The sequence below is a fragment of the Miniopterus schreibersii genome, assembly GCF_964146895.1.
Source record: "Miniopterus schreibersii genome assembly, chromosome: 3".
Taxonomy (NCBI): domain Eukaryota; kingdom Metazoa; phylum Chordata; class Mammalia; order Chiroptera; family Miniopteridae; genus Miniopterus; species Miniopterus schreibersii.
This window is the reverse complement of record NC_138103.1, coordinates 31,228,702-31,248,964: the sequence shown is the minus strand read 5'-3', so window position 1 is coordinate 31,248,964 and position 20,263 is coordinate 31,228,702. Positions and strand designations below refer to the sequence as shown.

The window sequence follows — 20,263 nt, the reverse complement described above, 5'->3', positions numbered from 1 at the left end:
TCATGGAATAGAAGTTTATGTAGTTCATAGTGTGTTTTTTTTTTTAAATCCTCACCTAAAGATATGTTTTTCATTGATTCCAGAGAGAGAGGAAGGGAGAGGGAGAGAGAGAGAGAAAGAAACACTGACGTAAGAGAGAAACATCAACCAGTTGCCTCCTATACTCGCCGCAACTGGGGATCGAACCCAAAACCTGGGTATGTGCCCTAACTGGGAATAGAACCCATGACCCTTCTGTGCACAGGACAGTGCTCCAACTAACTGAGCCTCACTGGCCAGGGCAGTTCATAGTGTCTTGAAAGTTCTGGGTTGGGCTGAGTTATCTCCTCAGCCAGTTCTGTCCCATTCTGGTTGGTGACTGCCTCACTGGGGAAATCCATCCAATAGGTCTCTGGTCTTAGAAAGCAATTGCTTTAAAATAGTGTCTTTATCTTCCCTGCAATTGTTCTTATGACTGGTTTTCTAGTTAATACTCACCTACCTCCCCCCATTTTTTTTTTTTGATCAAAGGGGGATACTTTGTACGCTCAACCCTATTTATTGAGAGCCTCTAGTGCTGGGTGCTTGGGATACAGCAGTAAACAGAACGGATGCAGTTCATGCCCTCGTGGAGCTGATGGTCTGGTGGGAGTAGCAGACATGAAAGGTGATGAGCATTTCCAAAGGAGATATATCAGGTGCTTTGGGAGGGAAACTGAAGCTAGAGTGTTGGCTAAGGGTGAAGAGAGCAGAGATTGATATATTACCTACCCTCCTGACAATATGTTATACGGGCTCATTTCTCCTTTTTCTTAGCTCCTAATCAGGTATTCTAACTCCATATCCCCTTCCTAACCCTTTGCTTTTCATTCTTCCAGTTTTTGTTAGTTCTTACCATCTAATTTGTGTATTTTTGTTCTGTCTCATTCTGTCTGCCTACCTCATGTTCAGGTCATTACCCCTTCCACATTTTCTGCCTCCTCTCCCATTTCAGAATTCTTGTCTCTTCTTACCATATAATAAAAGTGTTTTGCTGATTCCTGTGACTGCCTAACCTCAACTATTCTTACTACCCTTCTTAGTAAGCCTCTTCTTTGTGTTGTTCTTTTCACTGGACAATACCAGAAGGTTCTTTTTATTCCTGTTGGCATCAAGTACATACATGCATCCCCTTTGTTACTCCTATTACATCATATTTTCATTTGATTATCCTCTTTTTCCTGACAGTTTATTTTTCTTCTGTAAAAGAACTGATGACATTGGCATTTCCTCTTTATTTTTCAGGCAGTGACAAAAGAAGTAAGAATACAAAATTGAATGTTAAGAAGAAAATTTCAGAATTTTCAGAAGCAGACATGGAACTATCTGGAAGAACCCCAAAAAATGTTTCTCAAGTTCAAGATTTTGGAGAAGGCAAGTTGGATAGAAAGCAGGGAATTCCCATGAAAGAGATACTAGGACAACCCTCTTCAAAGAGGATAAATTTCAGTGAAGTCACCTATGTCCACAAAAAATCCTCCACAGGAGAGAGACCACATAAATGTAATGAATGTGGAAAAAGCTTTATTCAGAGCGCCCATCTTATTCAACATCAGCGAATACACACTGGGGAGAAACCATTTAGGTGTGATGAGTGTGGGAAAAGCTATAATCAGCGTGTACACCTAACTCAACATCAGCGAGTCCACACTGGTGAAAAACCCTATACCTGTCATTTATGTGGGAAAGCATTTAGAGTGAGGTCCCATCTTGTTCAGCATCAGAGTGTGCACAGTGGGGAGAGACCCTTTAAGTGTAATGAGTGTGGGAAGGGCTTTGGGAGGCGTTCACACCTTGCTGGGCATCTGAGACTTCATTCTAGAGAGAAGTCCCATCAGTGTCATGAATGTGGAGAAATCTTTTTTCAGTATGTTAGCCTCATTGAACATCAGGTGCTGCACATGGGTCAGAAAAATGAAAAAAATAGCATTTGTGAGGAAGCATATAGTTGGAATTTAACAGTGATTGAAGATAAGAAGATTGAGTTACAAGAGCCGCCGTATAAGTGTGATATATGTGGCAAAGCCTTTAATTACAGTTCTGACCTTATTCAGCATTACAGAACTCATACTGCAGAGAAAACCTGTAAATGTGATATTTGTAGAGAAAACGTTGGCCAGTGTTCCCACATAAAACGGCAGAAAACCTACTCCAACATGAAATCCCATCAATGTAATGAATGTGGCAGAGGCTTCACTCTGAAGTCACATCTTAATCAACATCAGAGAATCCATACTGGTGAGAAACCCTTTCAATGTAAAGAATGTGGAATGAGTTTCAGTTGGAGTTGTAGCCTCTTCAAACATCTGAGAAGTCATGAGAGGACAGATTCCATAAATACCTTAAGTGTGTAGATGTTTCTGTTGTAGCACAGCTCTTACTCAATTTAGAGAAGTCTTCCTGAAGAGAAACCCTACTCCTATAATGAATGTAGTAAAAACTTCGAGCAATTTCTCCAGCTTAACCATCAAACCTAGATATGTTGAAATCCTTCAGTTAGAATTTAGGAACACTGGAGAACAAGAGATAATGTGTTTCTTTTCCCAAGGAGAAATGCTTTCATTAGCATCTTCATGCTTGAGAATGTAGACAAGAGAACCCATGGATATGTTGGGTGAAGGAAAGAAAACCTTCAGATGGCACTTATTCTTCAGTTGAATCTCAGAACATTGACACTGAGAAAAGCCTCATGAGTACAGTAGAAATAACCTTTATTTGTAGTTTCTGTCTTGTTTGACAGCTTATCTATTCAGGGAAGAATATAAGTAAAGAAAGAGAACTCTTCAGCATGATACCCGTTTTGGTACCTCAGCAGTGAACCTTCCCGAGAAATGATTATCTTAGCCAATAGAAGGCTCCAGTCATTTTTTCCCCCATCATAAGTATTAAATCCTTTGAAAAAATTGATTTAAGGTATTTATATTTTGGCAAAATTGGGGTTCAGAGGCTGAATGGTATGTGTTTCTTGATGTCTTACTCAATGTACAACTTCTCCATGAAACACTACTTTTTTGTTTTGTTTTGATTCTACTAGCATCTGGTTAGCTATTAGAAAGAGGAGTTAAGTTTATCAATTCAGGAGAAACTGTGCTGGCTAGTCATGTCTTAAGGAGAGGGGAGTGGGACCTTGGGAATAAAAAGAAGACAGGCCAAACGATGGACTCCTTTTTTTTCTTCCTATTACCCACAAGAATGAGGGCAGCTACGTCCATAGAAGGAAATGGAACAACTTGAATTAAGAGTGGTCCAAGCAGTATGTGTACTAATTCCCAGTTGCTCTGGAGATAGATCTCCCTTCCCCGTAGCTTAATGGCGTGTAGAATGAGTTTCAGTTTACACTGCAGCTGGATTTGAAAGTAAACAGTAATTAGGAGCAGGGAGGTCATGGTCTGGGTAGGAGTTGTGAGGAAAAGAAAACGGAAAAAAAGGGTTAACCTGAGCCTGTTTGCTTGAGAAAGGGAAAGAGCTTTTGGCACTGCTGAAGTCCTGCTTCTGCTGACTGCCTAGCATACAATAAACACCAAATAAAAACTTGTTTGTGTTATATACTGGTGTCCTGGGTAGATTCCCTTAGGCAGGCTGGCATACCTACCCCCCTAAGCTGCTCAGGGTTTTGGCTGCTGAATGCTCACAGCTCTTCCTTTCTGCAGAGACTCTGGAGGCTTGGCCTCAGATGGTAGGAGCTGCTGCATCCAGGAGTTAATCTGCCCTCCCCAGTCCAGCCACTGACTGACTGACTGATCTAGGGGTACAAAAGGTTGATTCACTTGCCTAAAGCAGGGGAAAACTAGTCTAGTCTTTGCTCCCCAACCCACACTTTGAGGATCAGGCTAAGGCTAGACTTTGCGACTCCATGCTTGGCTCTTGCCCTCTTGATCCTGTTTCATTCCCTCCTGTAAACATTTTTCCTGAAGAACATACCCTCAACCAATCATGTGGCTCTGAATCCCTGTGTCAGGCTCTCCTGTAGAGAACCTGATTTAAGACATTTGGTGCTGTGAGCTGTCCTAGGAGGTTGACTCTTAAAGTGAGTTTTGGAGTTGGCCACTGACCGTGAGGCAATGGGAACCCCCCCTCACTGATGGTGGGGGAAGTATTGGTAGCCCCTGGTGTGTAGTGGTCCAGTTGTGAGACATTCACTGTGGTGAACTGGGATGGTATATAGGTGGAAAAGTATGTACTGATTTGGGCAAGGTTTGGCAGAAAAAAATACAAAGATTATGGAATTCTTGCTGAAAGTCACTGATTAAAGAGGAAATGACACACTTGGGACAAATAACCACTAACAATGCAAAGTGTGAGTGTCAAAATCCTTCTCAGGAGCATTAAGGAGACTCTTGTCTCCTGCAGTTAGAATCACAGAACTAAAGGTCAGGTATAAGACTTGAGAATGACAACCTCAGTAAAGCCTAGTGTTAACGTTTATTGAGTATCATGTTCTAAACAGGCTAAGTGCTTTATGTAGATCATCAATCTTCACAACATTATGAGGTAGTTTCACTTATTAGGACTCACTTTACAGTTGGGAAAAACAGGTTCAGAATAGTTAATTCACTTGCCCAAAGTCACACAGCTCTCTGTGGCAGAACTAGCATTTGAACCCAGATCACTTTCCCTCCAAAAGCTAAGCTTGTAAGCACTATATACTGTCTCACATCAAACATTACAAAGTGGTGAAACTGTTCTTATCACCTGTGTGAAAAAGTTTTGATCCAAGATATGATAAAATCATACAATTATAGAATCTTAGAATGGGTCTCATGGTAGTACCAAACCTGCCTCCCACCCAGTGGAAGAATCCTCATTCAATATGTAGACATGTGCATGCAACAAGTGCTTAACAACTGTTGAACTGGAGAAAGCATTTCCTGGCAACTGACCAGTTTCTGCATGAAATCCTATCGACGATGGGCAGTTCATTGCCTCCCAAGGCAGCCGCCTCCATTGTAAAACAGCTCTGATTTCCAGAAACTTGTTTCTGAGTCAATACTATGTTGATCTGTAGTCTTACATCTTTCCTTGCTCCTAGTTGCAGAAAAATTTGAGTTAAGATTTGAACATTTGACTGAAAAATATTTTGCTTTCATGCAGTCACCATATTTATCACAGCCTTCCCTTCCAAACCTCCTAAAGGAGAGGGAAACAAAACATTAGGGTTGCATATTTTGTTTGGTCAGGTTTAGACAAGTTAGAACAGGATTTGTTTGTTCAAGATGTATTTCCTTATCCTTTTTAACATGAAAATGTTGGGACTGACTGAAGACAAAAAGGAACCGAACAGTACAACCTGCATTGCAATCACATCAGTAAGTGGGTGCACCCGAGCATGTTGGTTGAATTCTATAGAAATGTTTGCTAAGGCACTGGGGCAGGGAGGAAGCCTGTGACTGATTCTATCTAAAAATTTGTGTTGTTTTTACAAAAGTACCAGAGCCACCTGAGTACGTCCAGGTCCCAGTCATTAGCTTGGTGTCCTTTCCTTGCAGAAGGAACAATTAGAAACATAACCATGCACTAGTTCTCAAATTTTATGACTTGCACCTTTTACCCAGGAGGCTAGATTCCCCAACAGCTCCTCTCTTTCTCATTGGTGAGGAGCTGCTTCTTGACCTTGGTCTTATCCGTAGACTGAGATTAGATCCCCCTAGATTTATAGAGGAAGGCTCAGGGAACACCAAGACCATGAGACCTGCAGGATTCACACCGATGGGGTGGAGCTCTGGGAATGGGACACACTTCCGTCAGGCTTTGTGGGACTTGTTCTGTTTGTCCTGAAGGTCCTGTGCTCTGCTTGAAGTCCCTCTTCAGGACCAGTCATGTGTGTGTGATTTCCCAGCCGCGGGTGGTGGAGGGGATGCAAACCACTTAGCCACTGCCCCCCAGCATCTGGCCCCAGAAGGATGTGAAGAAACCCTCTCCCACATGTCCCTCCCTCTTCCCAGACCAGCTTTATGCTTTGACTTTACCTAAACAACCACCTCCATTAGGAAAGGCACTGGAGACAAAACATAAGATATTAGCACTTTTCTGCCCTTGTATAGAATCATAGGATGACTTCACCATAAAGTGCAGCTCTTCTGGTTTGGACCAAAGGAAAAAGAACAGAACTTAGAGAAATTCCAGAAAAAGGAAACTGCAAAATTTAGGGTGATGATAGATTTGAACCTCCTAAGTCACAGGTAGTAGAACTAAGAGACAATCCTTGAAATCAGAATTATAAGAGAAAAATTAACAAGCACTCCATGGGTAGTAAACTAATGATATACCCACAGAGATACAGAAAATATAGCAGATTAAAATACTAGGGAAATTCAAGGGTGAATACCAAAATAGAGGAACTGTTGTTTTGGAATTGATGTCAATGACAATTTTACCTCTTCACAACAGATCTGTCTCTTGGCACCTCTGACAGGCAAAATGATGAGCGTGACAAATCATGAGTTCGATGCAGTATGGCAGCACATTTTAACCTTGGCTGGAAATACTACAAATATCACTGATCATGAGGACAACCAGGAGAGAATAGGACTGGATTAGCACAAACCCATCACTAGGACTACATAAATAACCTTAACAAACCATTGGGACAATAATCTGGTTTCTAAGAGAAAAAAAGGTTATATATATTGTACACCTGATAATATGGTTATTTCTGTGCTAAGTACCTTACATGGTGTGTGAGTCTGCTCTGGCTGCCGTGACAAAATGCCACAGACTGGGTGGCTTAAATAATAAAATTTATTTTCTCACCATTCTGGAGGCTGGAAATCAGAGATCAAGATGCCCACAGGGTTGGTTTTTACTGAGCCTCTCTCCTTGGCTTGCAGAGAGCTGCCTTCTCACTGTGTCCTCATATGGCCTTTCCTCTGAGCATGTGCACTCCTGGTGTCTGTTCCTCTTTCTTATCCAGTTCTGTCCATGAGGGCCCTACCCTTATGACCTCATTTAACCTTAATTACCTCCGTAGAGGCCTTGCCTCCAAATACAGCCACACAGGATGTTAGGACTTCAATGTATGAAGGGGGGGGGGGGGCGGGGCCTACACAATTCAGTCCATAACAGATAGCTTACCAGGTATTTATAATAATTGCTTAGGAGTCACCCCAATTTTACAGTTGAGCAATCTGAGCCTCAGGAAATTAATAGATTGTCCATGGTCAGATAGGTAGTGAGAGTTGGAGTCAGGATTGAAACCCTGATGTACCCATCTCAGAAGCCTGAGTTCTTTCTCTGCAGCATGTGGAATATCTTTTTCTTATGTATTTTTATGAGTATATTCTATGTTTATATAGTGCTTTAAATTTTCAAAGCATTGTCATCTGATCTTCAAAAGCTCTGCAGGGAAAGCAAACAGTATAGTCCGATTTTACAGATGAAGAAATGGAGCACAGTGATATTATGGCTTGACTGTAACTCTGAAATGGAACCTGGAGCCTCAGCTCTCCTACATCCTAACGCAGATATAGTGTTTTACACTACAATGAGAGAAAAGAAGGTCTGTATCTGATGTTTTCACAGCTTTCTAATTCTCCCTTTCTGATAGCATATTACTCAGGCTTCCCTCCCCATACCACCTTTTCAGAGGAGGGCTGACTGGGATATGAAGATGGGCTGTTTCCTAGCATGTTCTCAGCCTCACAAGAAGGCTTTTAGTTGGCATGGGTGTTTGCCCCAAAAGGGAGCCATATCTCTCCCTTAAGAGAGCAATATGTTGAGAGACTGTCTTCCATTCTGAGACCCTAGCCAGTCTTAGTCCAGGAATGAGAATCCTGGAGCATGCCCTTAAACAATTTATAACAGCTTCCCAGAATCATCTATGAGGCCCTCTGAGCAAACCAGGGCAGGAGCAGCTGTGAAAGTGGATTGTTGGTGCATCCTTTCTATCCTCTAGGGTCATGGAACAGCTTTTTCTTTCCTAATATTGTTTCTCACCTTCGACATTCTTTTTTTTGGGAAAGAGATAATACTAATTGGGAGTCCTTATGCTTTGAAGGATTATTTGCCTGTTCGTTTGTTTGTTTTTTGCAGTCCCAAAACCTGAATAGCAAGGATAAGAATTCAGCTTATCACGTAATTAGTTATATTCTTATAATATTCATTTGCTTCTAATTCTTTCTGTGCACTTGTAGCTCAGTAGGGAAGTTCCACTTTGCTATATATTAAGAGTATTGGCGGTTTAAATGATTCTAAAGTGCTTTAGAATTCACTGTCTAACTTTAAATTTGCAGTTTCCCTGTAAGCAAGATGGAGCAGGTATTATAAAATAGATCCAGAAAAGTTCAGTAACTTATCCAAGATGTTAGCAGAGCTGGAACTAAAAAACTAATCTCAACACCACTGTAGTGATCTAAAATAGGAAAATAGGCACCCCTAAGTGGAATAGTGAAGAAACTCAGCCTGCCCCAGTATCTCCATCATTAGGCTTTATGATAAGGAGGAATGTGTTTTGGACTGTGCACTAGGGATTAGTTATTTCTAGCTCTGGCTCTCCTACTATTAACTGTGACCCTGAGCAGGTCACTGCTTTCTCTTGGGCCTTGTTTTTTCTTGCATGAAAGGTGAGGTGGTTGAATTAAACAGTCTTTAAGGGCCCTTCCATCTCTAACACTGTATTTCTGTTACCTTTCAAAGTCAGATAGGAATGGGAAAAAGAGACCCTGATTCATTTATCATTGTATTTAACAAGTATCTGTTGAAGACCTTCTATGGTTTAAAAATCCCAGAGATGGAAGGGAGAATATAGGCTGTGAAGTTCATCTTGGATGATACTAGGAACACTAGTTCCTTAGATACAGAAGGAAAAGGACAGGAAGTGAAACTGCTGAAGTGGAGGAGATATAAATTAAGGACAGTCTCCTCTGATGTCCTCCTGCTGTCTTTGAAGAAGGGAGAGTGAGAGAGGCAGCGATGGACATGGATGTCATTTCAAAAGTAGAGGAAAGTGGATTTTGGCTTATCCTTCAGGAAAGGGGCCACCTAGCAAGACAGAAAACTTTTAGACAACAACCACTACTCCAGTTCAACACCACACAAAAAACTATGGCCCCACTCCTATTCCCGTCAGCAAAGGCTGAGTGGGCTCACTAGGCTGGTATCAGTGGAGACCAAGTGGGTAACCTGAACTTCCAGCCTCACCCCATGGTAGCAAGGCTTCCCCTCTTCTTTTCTACATACACGAGCATGTTTATAAAGAGAAAGATTCAATGGAAAGGAGGATATTCAAACTAGAAGATGATTTAGTGGGATCAGATCTTAGAGATGGAACGGAGAATATAGGCTGTGAAGTTCCTCTTGGATGATACTAGGAACACTAGTTCCTTAGATACAGAAGGAAAAGAAAGGGCAGGAAGTGAAACTGCTGAAGTGGAGGAGATATAAATTAAGGACAGTCTCCTCTGATGTCCTCCTGCTGTCTTTGAAGAAGGGAGAGTGAGAGAGGCAGCGATGGACATAGATGTCCCTTCCATTGATTCCTTCTCTTTATAAACATAATCATATTTTCCCTATACTTAAAAACAAAAAAATACGTTCCTCCCTCAAAATCACATCTCATTTCTCTTCTTGTTTCCAGGCAAACTTCTAAATATTTGCGGTAGTCTTCCTATCCCAGTCTCTGTTTAAAGTGCCCTTGCTAGTTACCAGTGAACTGAACAGCACACACCTTTGACTTCTAGCAGTCAAGGCCTTTTACCATCAGTTCCCCATCTACTCCCTTTGAGAGCTCTATGTCATTCCCACAGCACACCACAAGCCTTCTGCCTTTGACCACACTGTTCTCTTTGGCTGGAATACCGTTCTGCCCACTCCCCTTCTAGGCCCAGTTTTTAAATGTGACTTCTTCTATGAAGTCTTTTTCATCCTTCAAGTCCTCTCTTCTGAGGGCCTACAGAAACTTTTTTCTCACCTGTATTTTAGCACTTTATTCTTCCTGCTTACATTTTAGTTGGTTGTCATCCCCAAGTTTGTCTTCCTCAAAAGGTTTCCCTTTAGTAGGGGACAAAGACCATGGTTTGGTCCCCTTTTATTGCCCCTGCAACATTTAACACAGCTTGCCATTAGCAGCTTCCAGGCATCTCATACTGATGCTGGGACTTATTTGGGACTTTGGAGGTTCTCTGCTCTTCACCAACTGTCCCACCCCATCTCTACCTGCCCACACGCTCCATGTTTAGGAAAATAAAGAAAGCAAGAGCTAGGAAGGAACATTAAGAATGACAATAGGTGGTAGGTGAGAGATGCCAGTGGAAGGTCAGAGGTGTTGTGGCCTCCTAGCATGTAAAAATTATGCCCTTTCAAGTTAATTAGTGCTCATACTTGACTTACAAAGAGCTACTGTCTCTACTTCCTGTCCTTTATTAGAAGCCAGGCACTCTAAGGGCTATGCTTGGATGTATGCCTGCAGAGTAAAATGTTGATAGTGCCAACTGTTGGGTGCTGCTGAAAAAAGCTATTGGCTCAATTATCCCTAAAAATGGTGGATAAGCCAAAATCTATTTTCCTCTACTTTTGGAAGATATTTTTAACCACAGATTTTCCTTCTTAATTATATTAAGTCTAATATTAAAATGATACTACTGTAACATAGAGGGGAAAACATGGGAAGCATTCAAGACCAGGAGTTCTAATACTGACTGGTGAGTCAGTTTTCTCACCTGCAAAATGAAGAAATTCAACATGATCATTTTAACATCCTATAAAGCTTTCTAGTTCCCTGGGCCCACACTAACTGGAGTGGGGACAGCCAGGGAAAGCCACATGGGGCTAGAAACCGGTCTCCTAACCCTGGGATCCAATGCTTGGGCTGTAGACCCACCTCTGCATCACCCCTTTGACACCAACCATAATGGTAAGAACTGTAAGGGTCTGCACACATAGTAGACCCACCCCCAGGATGGAGTGTCTGGTGTTAACAATAATCATTACTCCTGATAATGTATAGGGACTGTTTGCAAAACACCCTTATACAAAAAAGGACAGCCTCATAGCAAACCTGGGCCAGTCCACTTAGGGAGTGACAGGTCCACGACTGGACTTGGGCTCGATTCCTGTCTGTGGGACAGACCTCCTGCCATCATACGTCTTTTATCTCTCATCAAAAATCCTCAATTTCAGTGTTTCCAGGCCAGGGCCCTGGTGCCCCATTGCCAGTTTTGCATGAGTCCAGCATTCCTGACAATGCTGGCCCAGATGGGGTGTAGGCAAGATAGCTTTGGCTGCACTGCAGACTCCTCTCCTGAAAGCCACTGGGCAGGGCTCTCTGACTCTCGGGCCCTGGTGGGAAAGGGGGAGGGACACGGCACATTGGATTCACTGTCCCCATTTGCTTGGTTCAGACTTGTCTCAGAACTGCAGAGTGGTGACATAAAGCCTGCAGACTGACTGCTCCAGTGAGGTCCCTGAGGTGGGGGTGGGGGAACTGGCTGTCTTCCCCAGAACTACTCACTTTCTGGGCCCTGGCTTGTCCTCAAGGACACAAAATTAAGACTTGGTCTCTCTTGCCTCTGCCTTGGTCAATCTGAATTCTATTTTACAGGGCCCAAGCTGTTTCCAAACTTTACCACAAACCCCTAAAACTTCCCCTCTATCGAAGTGTGCAAACTCCTCTTGGTTTCAGTTGCTTTTCTCAATACAGCTCGCTGTAATTTTGCATGAATACCTGTTGATTACTGTGCAGCTCTCGGGTCTTTTAGGTGTTTCTTGCCTCTCTGCTTCCTTTTACACACTGGCTGGAGACTTATATTAGTTTTGTAACTGTAGGTGGTAACCTGTCGCCTGGTTTTGTTGTAGATGCTGTCCTTGGGTTTCAGTTTTGTTATCCTAGTTGCTGTGTTTTTAAGGAGGGATTTGGGGAGATTCATAAACTATGCCATAATCATCACTATCTTTTCTATTGTGTCCCTTTCTGGGAGCAAGAGAAACCTTCACAGATATATCCTCATAGACAGCCATACACACCTCATTAGCTGGAATGATAACTCATTCCCTTGCTTACAGAAACCCAGTGACAAGGAGGATGGTATTAAGTCACAAATGGCATCAAGATTCACTACCTAGAACTAGCACAAAAAGGGAAGAGCACATAGGGACAAGTATGGTGAGTAACTGAACCTGAATGGGGCTCTCCTTCAAAGGAAGGAGCAAGGCAGCAATAATGGACAGGGGGACAGATCTGAGTATAAATTGCCAAGAGCACTAATTTTCAAAATTGACAGTAATTCATAAGAACTATATTTTACAGTGTTATCCTGTATACACACACATACATGTAATTGACACAAGTTTCAAGAAACAATCCTTACTGTTACTATATAGGAAAAGAAACCTAGGAAATTCCAAATGTAATTTTATTAATATTTAAATACAATATACAAAAAAATGCCTTTACAACATTTTGTAAAGATTGTATTTAATGTGATAGGTGTGCTTGCCTGTTCATTAGTTCATTCCAGTCAGGGCCACAAGCAGATAAGGCTACACGCATGTCAGGTGCACTGTTGAGCCTATTTCTTTTCTTTGTTTTTAATAATGTCAAGATTGAAAATCCTAGTTCACACAAATGGGTAGTTGTGAATGGTAATAATAGTGATATACTCTTCCTGCTTAGCAATGGAAACTCATCTTTAAGCTTAATCCAAAATGCTGATAAACTTAATGTCTTACAATAATTCCTCAGTGTGAATGATGAATTGAGCTGCAATAATTCATTCTCTTCTTCAGGCACCAAGTTTAACTCAATTATTGATTCTGGGGTTTGAAAAGCAAATGGATCTTTCATCCAAATATTTTCCTTTAACAATTTAAATTTCTCTTCTGGAAAGTAATGACTAAAGAGCTAAGATAAAGAAGTGAGATGCAACAATATTTCTAATGTTATTTCTTTTAAGCAGTCTTCATTAATAATGTTCTCTTCAATGTGTTGTAACAATGTTGGGAACATATAGTAGCTAGGGTGATTACTTTTAAGTCTTGCTTGCCACAAGGGTAATGTCTTTTGGAATCCTAGGATATGTTCAAGATATTGAAATAGATCATTGTTTTCCCCCTGTATTTTCAAATTTAACTCATTAAGAATGCCAAAAATATCACTTAGATATGCTAATTTTGTTACCCAAATGTCTTCAAAAACAGTTGCCAAATGAGATTGCTTTTCAATGAGAAAAATGTAAATCTCATTTCTGAGTTCATATACTCTGCTCAATACTTTTCCTTGAGACAACCAACGAACTTCTGTATGAAACAGTAAGTGGGTATGGTTAACTCCAATCTCTGAACAAAGTATTTCAAGAAGTTGGCTGTTCAATGAACTTCCTTTAATAAAATTAACAATTTTCACTGCATTTTTCAATACATCCATTAGACTTAGTGGAATTTCTTTGGATACCAAAGCTTCTAGATGAATAAAACAGTGATTCCAAAGAGCACTGTTATGGGTTGCTTCTAACAGTTTTTCAATAACTATGCTTTGTTTTCCAGTTATATTTGCTGCTCCATCACTGGAAATTCCCTTACAGGTTTTCCAGTTTAATTTATATTGACCAACAATACATTTTTCTAATTCAGTAAATAAATCTAATCCAGTTATATGTGAATTCAAATTTAAACAACACAACAGATCCTCTATAAAATCATCTTGCCACACATATCTCACATAAACCAAGAGTGTTGGACAACTTACAATATCAGTGCTCTCATTAAGTTGGATAGCAAAATCTATACCAGACTGTAGCCTTGAAATAAATATTGCTTCTAAATGTTTTGCAATAGTACAGATTCAACGAGATATTGTAGTGTCACTAAGAGGTATAGTTTTAAATTTATCAGCAAATATATCATCAAAAATTGTACGTACCATATCCATACATGCCGGAAGAATAATTTTTTCAGCAGCTGTGTGAGCCATTTCCTCTTTTGCCACTCGATATGCAACTAAATATGATGATAATAAGGCTTTCTCATTCATAGTTGTGGAATGACTAAGAAATTGTGGTGATAACTCTATTTCTTTCTCTTTGAAAATGGCCTTTCCCATCCTCTTCATCTTCCTCCACCACTTTCACTATCACTATGCCTTCCATTTCCTGGGTAGCCTGAGGAAACAGATCTGTAGTATCCCTTAATTCAGCAGTCATTATTCAGGTTCAAGGAACTGGCTCACTTGAGCCAAACAGGGTCTGTTTGCAGGACTGTTCTTTCTGTCCTAGATGTTTTATGAGATTGGTTTTTACAGTCCTGCAAGGTAGAAAAATTTAATAAGTATTAAAAGGTAACACTGAATTGCTATGCTGCTAATACTTCATACAAGTACTCATGAAACCAATTCACTAAATCCAATGGTTGACATGGTAAATGCCATTTATGTTAGCTGTGTGCCAGGTATATTTGGTACATTACATACTCAGCTCATTTAATACCCATGGAAACCTAATGAAGTACATATGATTATTATTCCTATTTTATCGATGAAAAAGAGAAGCTCAGAAAGATTAACATATAGGTAGTGCAGTACTCAAACCCAAGTCTGAAGCCCAGGGCCCTGACAATGTTGTTACACTGCCATCTAGTCACTCTAAAAAAGTGATCTGGTCACTCTTAAAAAGTGACCACCAAAGCAGGGTGTACAAGATAATCCACTGGGACACAAGGGGGAAAAATAGAACTTGTATTTATATTTTTAAAATATTGAAAACCATTTAACCTTTCCTGATAAGCCCTTTTCGTACCTCATCTTACAGCATTTATATTGTCACCATTTGTGTTACCCTTCTTGTGTTCGCCTTCCAACTATTATATTTTCTTTGCTCAGATCCCTTCATTTTTAGTGATATATCTTCCGAAAATTCCATTCTGTCTTAGGTATTTTAAGAAGGTTGAGGAAAAGTAATCTTGGTTTTTGACATCTGGGTCAAAGTTTTAAAGGTGGGGAGGGGGGATAACACATTCCTAGAGGCCCTCCCCCAGAGGGGTAGTATGAATCAAAATGAAGGGACTCCAAGGGCATGAAACTCAAAGATGCAGGACTGAGGTCAGGAGCATAGTCAACTCCTCTTTGACCAGGAAAGGCCCTCTTGGATCTTTTCCTGCTTATATTCTGGCCAAGTAGCAGTAGAAAGGCTGGATTTTATTTTACATTTCTTAAATGATCCCAGCACCAAGTCATCTCTTTTATTTTTATTTTTTATTGATTTCAGAGAGAGAGGAAGGGAAAGGGAGAGGTAGAAACATCAATGATGAGAGAGTCATTGATGAGCTGCCTCCTGCAAGCCCCCTGTTGGGGATGGAACCTGCATGTGCCCTGACCGGGAATCCAACCATGATCTTCTGGATCACAGGTCAATGCTCAACTGCTGAGCCATCCTAGTAATCAGTGGGAGAAAGACTCCTGGTCATTTGTCTCCTAATCGCCCAACACACTTCCTACTACCCTGCCACAAACTCCCTTCACTACTCACCGCACCAAGTCAAGCTCAGCTACCACAACTGAAAAACCAAACTAATGTCTGAAATCATACATTTAGAAAACATTCAGAAAATAAGGAAATGGGAAATGTATATAATCTTTTCCTACTGCACCCAAATCACATTTTCCACTAGGCTTCAAACACTCTTTAATCACCACCATTAATGGTAATGGGCTGGGGGTGAGCAGATGATGTACAAACACTTGAGGCTTAAACTTGTCCCCTATTTAAAAACACACACACGCACGCACGCACGCACGCCCGTGGAGCTCGGTAGCTTCAAGAGCCTGCCTCATTTTACACCTTGGTGTCCCCAAGAAAAAAGCACTCACCAGAAGGGCAGCATATGGAATGCTTCCGTGGAGAGCACGGAAATTAAACTAGGGTTACTTTTATCTTCGACACCTTGGGGCGAACACCGAGGACGAGACTGCCTCTTCCCAGCTCCAGAGACAGCTCATCCTAGAGCGGAAACGAGACGTCCGTCCCTTGCTGCTGGGGCGCAGGACAGAGAGTGGAGCCGCCTCCCCTGCGTCCAGGCGGGCGGCGGGGTGGGGCTGCGCAGCACAGACGCGCACAGCCGCTTCTAGTCCTGCCCGTCCTCCCGTGCCCGTCCCACGCCTCAGCCGGAACCCCGGAGAACTCTGGGGGTGCTGGGATACAAAAGGGAGGCGACTCTGGGGAAGGGAAGGCAGCGGCCTTGGTACCAGGCTCTCCGCTCGCCCAAACCCAGAACACTGCGCGCGCGCGCGTCACAGAGTCACGGAAACCTGAAGCGCGCCAACCTCTGCCAACCTCTGCCTTCCCCGGCTGGACTGCGGCTCAGCGTCCTCCCTAGGAACCCCAGAGGACTTGGAGTCCCTGTTCCCCAATCGCTGGGTTTGGCTTTGGGGAGGGAATTAATCCTCAGCTTAACTTTAACCCTACGGAAAAAGGGGGCTTACGTTTCCCTGCATACCGGCCTGTTCAGATACGCATACGTTTCTCCTGCTTTTTCTTATTGATGGCAGTAATCGTAATAATTCTAGTTATTATCAAACAATACTACTACTTAGTGATAGTGTGTCTGTGGCAGAGGAACTGCACAGAGGAAGATCAAAGTAAAGAATTAATGGTTTCCATGACCTAACGCTTCATACCCACTAGGATGCCTACAATAAAAAAGTCAGATAATACGTGTTGGCAAAGATGTGGGGAAGTTGGACCCTCAGTACACTGTCGTGGTAAACATTCAGACTAGTGCAGTCACTTTGGAAAACAGTCTGGCATTTCCTCAAATTGTTAAGAGTTACCGTATGTCCCAATAATTCCATTCTTAGATATATACCCAAGAGAAATGAAAACATACATGAATGTTTACAGCTGTACAATCCATAATAGTAAAAAAGTAGAAACCCAAATATCCAGCAAATGATGAATAAACAAAATGTAGTGTTCCACAGAATGAATTATTATTGGGTCATACAAAGGAATGGAGTACTGATACGTCTAACAACGTGAATGAACCTTGAAAATATGCTAAGAAACTAGTAATAAAAGATTATATATTGTGTGATTCCGTTTATATGAAATGCCCAGAGTAGGCAAATCCATAGACAACAAATTACTGGTTGCTCAGAGCTGGGGGAGGAATAGGAAGAGACTGCTAAGGCCTTTTTCTTTTTTTTAATCCTCACCTGAGGATATTTTTTTCATTGTTTTTTCAGAGAGAGTGGAAGAGAGAGAGAGAAACATTGATGTGACAGAAACACACTGATTGGTTGCCTCCTGCATGTGCCCCAATCTGGGCCAGGGATCTAGACCTCGGCCTTGGTAGTGCTTTTGACCAAAATCGAACCTGGGACCCTTCAGTCTGAGGGCCGGTGCTCTAACCACTAAGCCAAACAGGGTAGGGCTTAGGTATGGCTATTTTTGAGGGTGATAAAAATGTTCTAGCCCAGTTGGGCGTGGCTCAGTGGTTGAGCGTGGATCTAGTATCCAGGAGATCTAGGTTCGATTCCTGATCAGGGCACATCCGGGGGTTTCAGGCTCCATCCCCAGTAGGGGGCATGCAGGAGGCAGCTGATCAATGACTCTCTCATCATTGGTGTTTCTATCTCTCTCTCTCCCTTCCTCTCTCTGAAATCAATAAAGATATATTTAAAAACAAAAACAAACAAACAAAAATGTTCTACAACTGATTGTGATGACGGTTGCACCATTTGTGAGCATACTAAATATCACTGACTTGTATACTTCGCATGAATGGTATGGCATTTGAATTATATCTCAAAAATGTTTTTAATACAAATAATTATATTTCAAGAAGAATGGATAGTTTTATAAAACCAAAGTAGTTGTTTCTCTGGGGACCCTGATTATGCATTGCCACTTGAATGGGCAGTATTTTCAAATACTTGATCTATGGGCAACAGACATTCTTTCCAATGCTGAAGTTATAAGATTCTGAGCTTGGCTAATGTTACCAGTAAGTTTCCAGAACAATAATGGAATTACTATAGTAAGTCAAATTTAAGACATTTTTTGCTGTCAAAATGTTATCAGAATAATTATGACTTTTACTATTACTTCCTAAGTAGATCAAGAAACTTCATCTTTTATAAAACAGTAACTGATACTTTGAATGGCTGTGACACCACTCTAAGTTCCAAGCAATGGAAAGTCCACAAAAGGAACAGACACCTGCTGCAGAAGCTACCAATGACTAGATGATATTCTGAATAACCGTCCAAGCCCTGAAAAATGTTCCATTCCCTATGATGTTTGACCTTGCTGTAGTTGCCATTACTTTCTCTTTCTACTTCCCCACGACTCTTCAATAATCCACTTGAGCAGGTCTTTGCTCCTTACCACTGGCTGGCTCATTAACTTATAGTCCTCCTTGAAGACATCATATTCCCAGAGCTTTTTCCTCCAGATACTTCCTCATATTTCTGTCCAGTGTTCCAAGTCATCTCTAAGAGACATTACATTATTATGTATCGTGTTTTTCTTCTTTGTGTAAACCTACCCTCTTCCCTCTACCTCCACCTCTATTTTTACATTAATGTGATTGAAGGTAGGTTATTGGATGCAGCTGGCTGGGAATGTTTTTCCATTTATGTAGTGTGTGTGGCAGGGACTTTGAGGACATTTATAATAACTCCATTCTTTGCCTACTGATATACTGGCACAAAGAACCCAAAGTGGCCTGGTGGTATTCTCAGTTTCTAGTTCAGTGGAACAAAGGGTATCTCCTAAAAGAAATGTTCTTTAGATAATCTGGATCATAACCCAGCAGACTCTAGGCCTGGAGATAGGAAGCACAAATTCCACAAATGGATTACTGGGTGACAGTAATAGGGGCCACTAATGTTTTGACCCCTTGGTTCCTGTACTCATGTAGTCTTTCTATTGGAGACAGAATACCATATATATATTATTGGCTCAATGCATATCAATGCATAAACTGTGTCCCCAACTATGAAAGGTGCTGTATCTTATATTAGCAATTCAGCTGAGTCTTCAATACATGCCTTTCAACAGTTGTCAGGCTAGCTGCTTCTAAATGAGTAAGCACCATGAACTATGTGGTTACAAGTTCATTGTTACACTTCCTTGACTATAAAATGGGGTTCTTAGTTTAAGGTATGTCCAATGCATAAGGCATTCTGTAAGCTCTCAGATGACGGTGCTGGTGGCGCCAAAGCAGTCAGGCAAGACAAACCCATATTTAGAGCATGTATCAATTCTGGTGTGATATTTTACTTCTTTTGCATTGATCCACGCCTAGTGCAATGGTGGGCATAAAGGAAAAATTAATGAAGTGCTCAGTTGTTCGTACATTTTGTTTAAAGCTATATAGTTTAAACTAAAAATCACAAAATTCATGAGTTGATTCCACTGAAAATTTTGCTCAGAAGCCAAGTAGTAGCTATTATTTCTTACCACGCTTTGTTAGGGATTGATGCTATTGATACTCAAGGAGTAAATAAGGGGAAGGTATATCAGAATCTCTGAAGCTGACATAGTTTACAAAAACATATAGACTGCCACGCTTTTGGTTTTTCTTATATTTAATTTGATGTCAAATAGCATTAAAGGATAACATTTGATTTGTGAGCTTAAACAAAGGAGTGATATCTAAATCCCTTCTAAATCACCTTTTTGATTAAGAGAATGGCCAGTCCCCAGCAGATGTAGTTTCACAAGACCCCACATTCTCTCAGGATCCAAGAGATCATAATGCCCTAGGGGCTTCCGCTCCAGCACTCGGGCCGCCGGCCTCAGTGCCCCGCGCTTTACCTAGCCTTGTTTCCGCAGTCCAGTCCGTCCCCCAGGGACGTGGCTCTCCCATTCTCGGTTTCTCTCTTCCACTCCAGTTTGCTCAATGCCCCTTCCTTCCCCCAAGAACCTTAGTAGGTTCCGATCCTCGATTTTCTGTGTATCTCCTAAAACCAAAGGACCTTCAATCCTCTCTTTAATCAGTGTATTCTGTACCCTTGTGGTAGCTCCCCACCGGCTGCCTCAGGGAAGTCCGACCCTTAGGTGTGTCATTCCTCCTCACCTCCAGGGAGTCTCGAGGGTTGGCTGAAGCAGGAAAGGGCCCGCCGGGGCGCTTTCCCAAGTCCGGGCCCGTCACAGTCATTACTGGTGTACTGGCTACAAAGGCGGCCCGCGGGGTTGGCGGGGAAGGAGAGGAAAAGTCACGCCGGCCAGCCTCCGCAGTTCCCACACCTCATCCCGGCCTACACCCAGGACCGTCATCCGGGGCCTGCCCTCCGCACCCCGCCGCCGGACTCCGCCCC

At 41.8% G+C, this 20,263-nt stretch overlaps 1 protein-coding gene and 1 long non-coding RNA gene across 12 annotated transcripts in view; one reads left to right on the top strand and one right to left on the bottom strand.

Annotated features, from left to right (window-relative positions):
• The window catches only part of ZKSCAN5 (zinc finger with KRAB and SCAN domains 5), a 17,451-nt gene extending 13,887 nt beyond the window's left edge, over positions 1-3,564 (top strand). For all 11 annotated transcript variants that reach the window (XM_081131993.1, XM_081131996.1, XM_081131994.1 and 8 more), the window contains one exon: positions 1,264-3,564. In XM_081131993.1, coding sequence (XP_080988119.1) covers positions 1,264-2,372 — 1,109 coding nt within the window. In that variant the 3' untranslated portion in view covers positions 2,373-3,564. The remainder of the gene's footprint in view (positions 1-1,263) is intronic.
• Positions 1-20,255, bottom strand: part of LOC308554674 — a 24,167-nt gene extending 3,912 nt beyond the window's left edge. Inside the window, exons 1-3 of the long non-coding RNA XR_013998433.1 lie at positions 20,023-20,255; positions 13,868-14,247; positions 4,899-5,043 (exon numbers count right to left, since the gene is read on the bottom strand). This is a non-coding gene — a long non-coding RNA (uncharacterized lncRNA). The remainder of the gene's footprint in view (positions 1-4,898; positions 5,044-13,867; positions 14,248-20,022) is intronic.
• Positions 20,256-20,263: the final 8 nt, after the last annotated feature.